The following is a 9,882-nucleotide window of genomic DNA, read 5'->3' on the forward strand; positions in this document are numbered from 1 at the left end:
GTAGTAATAGCTTGCAGTAATAGCCTGTAGTAATAGCCTGCAGTAATAACCTGTAGTAATAGCCTGCAGTAATAGCCTGTAGTAATAGCCTGTAGTAATAGCCTGTAGTAATAGCCTGTAGTAATAACCTGTAGTAATAGCCTGTAGTAATAGCTTGCGGTAATAGCCTGCAGTAATAGCCTGCAGTAATAGCCTGCAGTAATAGCCTGTAGTAATAGCTTGCAGTAATAGCCTGTAGTAATAGCTTGCAGTAATAGCCTGTAGTAATAGCCTGCAGTAATAACCTGTAGTAATAGCCTGCAGTAATAGCCTGTAGTAATAGCCTGTAGTAATAGCCTGTAGTAATAGCCTGTAGTAATAGCCTGTAGTAATAACCTGTAGTAATAGCCTGCAGTAATAAATAATAATAATACAAATATGACAGGCTAGAATCACAAAAGGTCCTATTGCCCTATTTCTTATTAGACATTAATTTGCACTTGCACTGAGTTTTCCAGATATGTGGGCTAGTTATAGTTCAGAATTCACCATAACAAAAATAATATCAGTCAGAAATATTCAGTCATCAAAATTCATAACATTTTGAATGACATCTTCTCTGCTTTCTCCTCTATTTCCCTCACCTTGTCCTCTTTTATCGGTCTCAAATATGTATAGATTCCCCTCCAAAAGCAGTCTACTCATCCTACACTTGTTGGTATGACAATCATTCGATGTTGACTTGTTGGGTAATATGACAAAGTGTTACCAACACAGGAGGTTGGTGGCACCTTAATTGGGGAGGATGAGCTCGTGGTTTTGGCTGGAGCGGAATAAGTTGAATGGTATCAAATACATCAAACATATGGTTTCCATGTGTTTGATGCCATTCCATTCCCTCCGTTCCAGCTTTTATGAGCCGTCCTCCCCTCCGCAGCCTCCACTGGTTACCATGGTTATTCCAATCCAATGAACAGTTCATTACAAATGTCCCAATTATAGTATAATATTTCGTATACCTTTTTTCATCAACACTATGTGAGAGAGGCTTTAGGCTTTCTACAGGGAAGCTGCCTGGCTGGCTTGTAGCTACTCTGATTTCAGGCCAGGTTTCACCTTCACATCGTGTTAAATGCAATAAGACATATCAACCACAAGAGTGCGCCCTTAGCCACCAAATTGCAAATTGTCCAGAAAAGAGTAGAGTGCAAACTGGGTTCTAATACCTCTTCAGGGATTGCAAAGATGTGTATTGTGAGTGTCTGCATGCACATCCTTTAAAGACATACTACCTCTTCAGTATAATGTAGAAAGCCAGGAGGAACCTTAATTTCCTCTCTTGGCTAAACACTCATTTGAAATAAGTTTATAATAACAGCAAAGAAGTAGATCCGTTATATAATGAATATTTAATAGCACAGTTTTACCATACAATCAATAATTCTCTCCCCTGACTTACCAATGTAGGGGTGACTTAAATAAGACTCTGTACATATGCAGTTAGTTATCTGGCACAGGAGTAGCCTCTGGATGGGGGAGAGCGGGATGTATGGTGCTAGCTGGGGTTGTTAGGATGGGGTATCGGCCATGGTGAGGCGGCCGTGTTGTTGAGGTCAGTATATCGTTGTGGCGATGGTAGGGTGCTGGACGGAAACAGTGACACGGTTACCACAACAACGGTTCATCATATCTGCGGAGGAACAAATCAAATAACAATTATGTGCAAACTGCCATTAGACCAGAGGAACAGATCCATTCAAATAGTGTTTTGTTAAGTATGTCAATATCTAGGCACATGCATGCAATGCTATAAACAGTGGATCACTTACACATATACCTGCCTACACTTTACTCGCTACAAAACATGAGTTACTCACAGATGTACACACACACACATCCGTGTGCACACACACACAGTGACGGTACCTGGACTGTGGGAGCGTATTTGTGCTCTCCTTTAGCAGCAGTTCTGAGATCAGTGAATCCAGAGTGTCAGGGCTGGACCTCTTCCCATACCTGAGAGAGAGAGAGAGAGAGCAAGAGAGAGAGAGAGCGAGAGCAAGAGAGAGAGAGAGAGAGAGAGAGAGAGAGAGAGAGAGAGAGAGCAAGAGAGAGAGACAAAGATGTCATGAGATTGAAACAGGAGATGGTGAGACAGGAATTTCATACTTCTCATTGACTAAACTTCAGGAACTAGACCTTCTGTGCTACCCACATGAGATAACTGACCATACTATAAATGTTCTAGGGCCAATATGAATGTAAGTCTGGTTATTGAGACCTGTCCTAATAGAGCCCTTCTGTAGAATAATAAATTGTTGTTTTGTTGGTTGTCAGCTCTGCTCTTCTGATGGAATTTGTAATGACCCTTTCCCACTCTTAACGTCAACACTAACAGAAGAAACACATCCACAATGCAAGCTGAAACTGTTAATAATGACTATAGCCTCTGAATCTAAGCAGGGTTCTTCCTGGTCGGTCCCTGGATGCCAAAACAGATGCAGCTGGAAGTGGTTTTGGACGGCCAGTAAGAGGCACTCTTTCCCCTAGTAAAAATAAATACAAATATAACTATTCCCTTGGTTGTTGCTGTAAATGAGAATGTATTCTCTGTCAACATACCTGATAATAATTCAATTAAATACTAATTTCACACTGAGATTTGTGAATAGAGTGTGACTGAACGGAGGGTGAATTGCCTTATATGTGGTATGACGATAATTAAGCATCAGTGGGGTGCTGCTATGGGATTAAAGATGGTGTTTCATCTAGACAACACACAGCATACTTAACAACAAGTTTGCACTGGTTTAATGTGACTCTTCTTTATTGTTTTAGTCTCCTTTATTATTTTAGTCTCCTGAATTCATGATTGGATTTGTTGGTATTTGGAATAGAGCAAGAAATAACACTATTATTAGACATACAAACCAGCTACACATGGGTTAATTCACTTTAAAAGGGTCCCATATATTTAGACCCCAAGATGGTTAGTTATTGAGTTTAGAAGTTTTAGATGTACAGTAGTCTGATATATAGTTTGATATTAATCATTCGATTTCTTCACTTCCATGTTTTTGCTGTTTCTTTGAAGTGTTCATTTGTAGACCTACAGCACTTTCAGGTTTGGGCTGTAATTTGTTTGTATGAAAGGCGCTAACAAATACGTTTATAATCACAGTATCATTATGTTTTTTTAACGAATTAGACCTATGGCTTACTCATAAAAGAATATCTAAGGATATTCACAAACAAAACGTTCAGCCTTATAATTTCTTCATTTACAACACCAGTTTGTCACACCCGGGCTGAAGCACTCACCTCTGCCTTGTAATGAGGTTGATGTAATGTCTGAGAGCGGAGTAATACTTGGCAAGTTCCCCTGCCGGCGCATCTTCGCCGGGGTTTTCAGGTTTGACCGGGTAGCCTTCCGCGAGCGTCCCGATGCATATAAAGGTCCAGGCGAGGAGAGTCAGTGCGCCCAGCCAAGTACCCAAGTTAGGATGCATCTTTAACAGGAATCAAAAGAGAAAAATATCAGAAAACTACTTTGCACCATATTAACCATTTCATTGTCAAGGCTCTGAATTTCTAAGGCTATGAAATCATATAAAATGTATACCAGGGAAAAACTTGAGACCTTGAAAAGTCAGAAGTTAAGAATGTTCCCTACCTGTTGTCGGCATTAACCGAAGGATACCTTATACTGATATGTTTTTGTTGTTTAAAATGTAATTTATTTTTATTTGACTTCCTCGGATTAATTGTTTAAACATTTCAGTTTCAGTGAAGGGAGTGAAATTGGTTCATGAAAGCTTTATAGAAAATCCTTAAAACTTATAGGCCTATGTATAGAAAGGTTAGACAAAAAGGTTACACAAATTATCCTAAACTAATCTTGTTTAAGAATGCCTATAGATGTAATAGAAGTACTTACATTGAGTTGAGGGTTTAGAGGATGGTTTAGGTAGAAGTTGTCCTCAGGCGTTATCTGCTCCTGTGCGTACTGGAGGGTACCCACTCATGGGGCGCGATTTTTATAACGCGCAGTGCAAGGATGGGCAGGGCGAGTGAAAAAAAGTCTCCAAATCACCATTCCGGAAAGGTGCACGGACAGACACGTCACTGTAAGCTGTCATCACACATTTTAAACAACATTTATGATTGATTGAAAAAAATCACAATAGCAGCGGAAATTAATGTAATTTGTTCTCTCTCTCAAACGAATACATTTCACTCTGGAGTGGAATAAACTGGGTTGAAGCGACATGGCACAGATCCAAGACCAATTTATAACGTGACGATTAGGATGGACTGGGAGTTTGATGACAGGACACTGAGATGTGCACCCTCAACAAGAGAGGGAACTCATTGAAATATAAATTCAATTATCATTTACTTTTGAGTTGTTTTAGAGATCTTTCATCTGATCTCATGAAAAGTTTTTATTTTTCTCCCTTCTGGGTTGTCAATATCGACATAATTGTCTCACTTTGGGACGTGTTTATTGTTTCTAAAACCTCCATTAAATGCAGCATGCACTCACACACCCAGCTATACATATCTTTTATTTCTCGCATCTCTTTGTCCTCCTCTCTTTTATGTTTTACTGACAATCAAATGGGATATTCTTTCTGTCACTCGCATCCCCCAAAATACATGTGATAGGAATTGATTGGATATCATTAGCTTCCTATCTTTCTTTCCTTCAGGTTTCTTTGTTTAAAAAAAAAGTTGTTCAGAGTTTTCTTTTCTCAATGTATTTTCATGCTACTGTAAAAAAAAAAGTAATATAGATTGCTTTCGGAAAGTATTCAGACCCCTTGACGTGTTCCACATTTTGTTACATTACAGTCTTATTTTAAAATTGATTTAAAAAATGTTTCACTCATCAATCTACACGCAATACCCCATAATGACAAAACAAAAACAGTTTTTTCGAAATGTTTGATAATTTATAAAAAATTGAAATATCACATTTGCATACAGTACCAGTCAAAAGTTTGGACACATCACCTACTCATTCAAGGGCTTTCTTTATTTTTACCATTGTAGAATAAAACTGAAGACATAAAAATTATGGAAAAAAACATATGGAATCATGTAGTAACCAAAAAAGTGTTAAACAAACCCAAATATATTTGATATTTGTCACGCCCTCTGGTGTGAATTGGGGTGGGCATTCTATGTTGTCTATTTCTTTGTTGTTTTTGCCTAGTGTGATTCCCAATCAGAGGCAGCTGTCTATCGTTGTCTCTGATTGGGGATCATATATAAGTTGTCATTTTCCGTTTGGGTTTTGTGGGGTGTTGTTTCCCGTTTAGTATCTGTGCCTGATGGAACTGTTCGCTTTCGGTTTTGTATTCGTTATTTTTGTTTGAGTGATTCTTGACATTAAAGATCATGAACTCTTTCCACGCTGCGCTTTGGTCCACTCTTCCTTACGACGACAAGCGTTACAATATTTGAGATTCTTCAAAGTAGCCTTGATGACAGCTTTGCACACGCTTGGCATTCTCTCAACCAGCTTCACCTGGAATGCTTTCCCCACATATGCTGAGCACTTGATGGCAGATTTTCCTTCACTCTGAGGTCCAACTCATCCCAAACCATCTCAATAGGTTGGGTGATCGTGGAGGACAGGTCATCTGATGCAGCAATCCATCACTCTTTCTTTGTCAAATAGCCCTTAAACAGCCTGGCGGTGTGTTGGGACATTGTCCTGTTGATAAGCAAATGATAGTCCTACTAAGCTCAAACCAGATGGGATGACATATCACTGCAGAATGATGTGGTAGCCATGCTGGTTAAGGGTGGCTTGAATTCTAAATAAATCAGACAGTGTCACCAGCAAAGCAGCCCCACACCATCACACCTCCTCCTCTATGCTTCACAGTAGTAACCGCACATGCAGAGATCATCCGTTCACCTACTATGCGTCTCACAAAGACACTGCAGTTGGAAGCAAAAATCACACATTTGGACTCAGTTCAAAGGACAGATTTCCACCAGTCTAATGTCCATTGCTCATGTTCTTGGCCCAAGCAAGTCTTTTCATCCTATTGGTGTCCTTTAGTAGTGGTTTCTTTGCGGTAATTCCTCTGAACAGTTGATGTTGAGATGTGTTTGTTACTTGAACTCTGTGAAGCACAAATTAACTTTTAACAAAGCACACCTGTTAATTGAAATGCATGAAGCTGGTTGAGAGAATGCCAAGAGTGTGCAAAGCTGTCATCAAGGCAGAGGGTGGCTGCTTTGAAGAATCTCAAATATAAAATATATTTTGATTTGTTTAACACTATTTTGGTTACTACATGATTCCATATGTGTTATTTCATAGTTTTGATGTCTTCACTATAATTCTACAATGTAGAAAATAGTAAAAATAAAGAACCTTTGCATGAGTAGGTGTGTCCAAACTTTTGACTGGAAGTATTCAGTCCCTTTTCTCAGTTCTTTGTTGAAGCACCTTTGGCAGTGATTACAGCCTCAATTCTTCTTGGGTATGACGCTACAAGCTTGGCACACATGTATTTGGGGAGTTTCTCCCATTCTTCTCTGGAGATTGTCTCAAGCTGTCAGGTTGGATGGGGAGTATCACCGCACAGCTATTTTCACGTCTCTCCAGAGATGTTAGATCAGATTCAAGTCCGATTCAAGGACATTCAGAGACTTGTCCCGAAGCCATTCTTGCATTGTCTTTGTCACGACTTCCGCCAAAGTTGGTCCCTCTCCTTGTTCGGGCGGCGTTCGGCGGTCGAAGTCACCGAACTTCTAGCCATCGCTGATCCACTTTTAATTTTCCATTGGTTTTGTCTTGTCTTCCATCACACCTGGTTCCAATTCCATCAATTACATGTTGTGTATTTAACCCTCTGTTCCCCCCCCCCCCCATGTCCTTGTCTGTAATTGTTTCTTGTAGTTCTTGTGCACGTTATGCTGGTATTACCGGGTTTTGCTTAACCCGTTTATTGTATTGTTCTGTTGACGGTGGTTTATGGATATTAAAGGACACCGTTGTAAATCAGTTTTCGCTCTCCTGTGCCTGACTTCTCTGCCGCCAGTACACACCTCACTACAGTCTTGGCTTTGTGCTTTGGGTCATTTGTCCTGTTGGAAGGTGAACCTTCACCCCAGTCTGAGGTCCTGAGCGCTCTGGAGAAGGTTTTCATCAAGGAACTCTCTTTACAACCTCAGGAGGCTGAAGAAATTTGGCTTGTCACCTAAAACCCTCACAAACAGATGCACAATTGAGAGCATCCTGTCGGGCTGTATCACCACCTGGAACTGCACCACTCACAACCACAGGGCTCTCCAGAGGGTGGTGCGGTCTGCATAACGTGTCACCGGGGGCAAACTATCTGTCCTCCAGGACACCTATAGCACCCAATGTCACAGGGCGGCCAAAAATATAATCAAGGACAACAACCACTCAAGTCACTGCCTGTTCACCCCGCTACCATCCAGAAGGTGAGGTCAGTACAGGTGCATCAAAGCTGGGACAGAGACTGAAAAACAGCTTCTATCTCAAGGCCATCAGACTGTTAAATAGCCATCACTAGCACAGAGAGGCTGCTGCCTACATACAGACTTGAAATCATTAGCCACTTTAATAAATGGAACTCTAGTCACTTTAATAATGGCACTTTAATAATGTTTACATATTGTGGCGTACAGCAGGTCAGCCACCAAGGGAAGACTCGTCAAGGCCTGGGACAAAGTACTTCGACCCCACCAGCAGTACGCAGCGGCCTATTTGGATGATATCATCATCCAAGTCATATCATATCAAGTCTTTCCTGGGACTGGCAGGATAATATAGCCAGTTTATCCCCAACTTTGCGGCTATAGCCTCCCCCTCACCAATCTAACCAGGGCCCGCCTCCCGAAAACAGTGAAATGGACGGGCAAGATAGAAGCGGCTTTCAGGCACCTGAAGGAAGCGCTGTGCTCCCATCCGATTCTCGTAAAGCCCAATTTCCAGGTGCCAATGTTGGTCCAGACCGATGCATGTGACACGGGACTAGGGGCCGTTCTATCCCTGATACACGATGGGGAGGAGCACCCCATCATGTACATAAGACGAAAGCACTGTATTGTTGAGAAAGAGTGTCTAGCGGTGAAGTGAGCGCTAGACACTCTCAAGTATTACCTGTTAGGTACCCACTTCACCCTGGTCACGGACCATGCTACCCTGGTCTGGATGGCCAGGGGAAGGGACACAAACGATCGGGTCACCAGGTGGTTCTTGTCCCTTCAACGCTTCTCTTTTTCTGTTGTGCACAGGTCAGGGGCGAAGCATGGAAACACACTGTACAGGTCAGGGGCAAAGCATGGAAACACACTGTACAGGTCAGGGGCGAAGCATGGAAACGCACTGTACAGGTCAGCGGCGAAGCATGGAAACGCACTGTACAGGTCAGGGGCGAAGCATGGAAACACACTGCACAGGTCAGGGGCGAAGCATGGAAACGCACTGTACAGGTCAGGGGCGAAGCATGGAAACACACTGTACAGGTCAGGGGCGAAGCATGGAAACACACTGTACAGGTCAGGTGCGAAGCATGGAAACACACTGTACAGATCAGGGGCGAAGCATGGAAACGCGGATGCCCTATCGAGAAGGGAGACATACGTCGCACTGATGACAGCCCCCTCCCTCCCCGACAGAGCTAAGGGGGGGGGGGGGGGGGGGGGGGGGGCGTACAGCAGATCAGCCACCAAGGGGGAGACTTGTCGGGCTCTCCGGCCAGGATTAATGGGGGCTGATTGGGGTTGGTGAGTAATTAGGGGCTGATTGCTCACCAGCTGGACAAGTCCCATAAAGCTGCCAAAAGGGCAGCACTCGGGAGAAGGGACTGGGGAAGAAAGGTTGCTCCCGTATAGTTGGGGACGGTTTGAGAGATAAAAGGAGGGAGCTCAGTTTTTGTTCCACACAGCAAGACCCAGAGCCCAGAAGACGGTATCCCGGAGAGGGTCTCATGCGGGGGACCTATTCTTTTCTTTTGGTTTGTTATTCAAATAAACACCCTTGAAACCGAGCTAATCCTACTCTGTCCGTGTCTGCTCTGTGTAAATGTTTTGACCAAACCCCCTGGTCTGCCACAATATCTTGCATTACTCATCTTATACTGTATTCTATACTATCTATTGCATCTTAGCCTGTGCCGCTCTGACATTGCTCATCCATATTTATTATTCTTATTCCATTCCTTTACTTAGATTTGTGTGTATTAGGTATTTTTTGTGGAATTGTTAGATATGACTTATGTTGCTGCACTGTCAGAACTAGAAGTACAAGCATTTCGCTACACTCACAATAACATCTGCTAACCATGTGTATCAAATCAAATCAAATCATGTATGTGACCAATAACATTTTATTTGATTTTTCTTTGCTCCTTCCATCATTCCCTCAATCCTGACTAGTTTCCCAGCCCCTGCCTCTGAAAAACATCCCAACAGCATGATGCTGCTACCACCGTGCTTCAACGTAGGGATGGTACTAGGTTTCCTCCAGACATGATGCTTGGCATTCAGGCCAAAGAGTTCAATCTTGGAATCCTGTTTCTCATGGTCTGAGAGTCTTTAGGTGACTTTTGGCAAAATCCAAGCAGGCTGTCGTGCCTTTTACTGAAGAGTGGCGTCCGTCTGGCCACTCTACCATAAAGGCCTGATTGATGGAGTGCTGCAAAAGAGGTTGTCCTTCTGGAAGATTCTCCCATCTCCACAGAGATTTTTTCCACCATCGGATTTTTGGTCACCTCCCTGACCAAGGCCCTTCTTCCCCGATTGCTCAGTTTGGCCGGGCGGCCAGCTCTAGGAAGAGTCTTGGTGGTTCCAAACTTCTTCCATTTAAGAATGATGGAGGCCACTATGCTCTTGGGGAGCTTCAACGCTGCA

The 9,882-nt window shown here is 42.6% G+C and overlaps 1 protein-coding gene across 1 annotated transcript; it reads right to left on the reverse strand.

The window, feature by feature from the left end:
* Window positions 1-1,372: 1,372 nt before the first annotated feature.
* LOC110496583 (pro-neuropeptide Y-like) lies at window positions 1,373-3,988 on the reverse strand. The gene is made up of 4 exons (XM_021572557.3): window positions 3,917-3,988; window positions 3,301-3,488; window positions 1,906-1,995; window positions 1,373-1,669 (listed from the first exon to the last, which is right to left on the reverse strand). Exons 2-4 carry the CDS (start codon window positions 3,486-3,488, stop codon window positions 1,645-1,647), a joined length of 303 nt encoding a protein of 100 aa, XP_021428232.1. The 5' UTR covers window positions 3,917-3,988; the 3' UTR covers window positions 1,373-1,644.
* Window positions 3,989-9,882: the final 5,894 nt, after the last annotated feature.

Source organism: Oncorhynchus mykiss, chromosome 18 (genome assembly GCF_057628025.1).
Source record: "Oncorhynchus mykiss isolate SJ-2025 chromosome 18, ASM5762802v1, whole genome shotgun sequence".
In the NCBI taxonomy this organism is placed as follows: Eukaryota; Metazoa; Chordata; class Actinopteri; order Salmoniformes; family Salmonidae; genus Oncorhynchus; species Oncorhynchus mykiss.

Coding starts and splice junctions, on each gene's coding strand:
- LOC110496583 (XM_021572557.3), bottom strand. CDS start 3,488: ATGCATCCTAACTTGGGTACTTGGCTGGGCGCACTGACTCTCCTCGCC. Junction 1,996..3,300: donor AACCTCATTACAAGGCAGAG/GTGAGTGCTTCA, acceptor TCTCTCTCTCAG/GTATGGGAAGAGGTCCAGCC. Junction 1,670..1,905: donor AATACGCTCCCACAGTCCAG/GTACCGTCACTG, acceptor GTTCCTCCGCAG/ATATGATGAACCGTTGTTGT.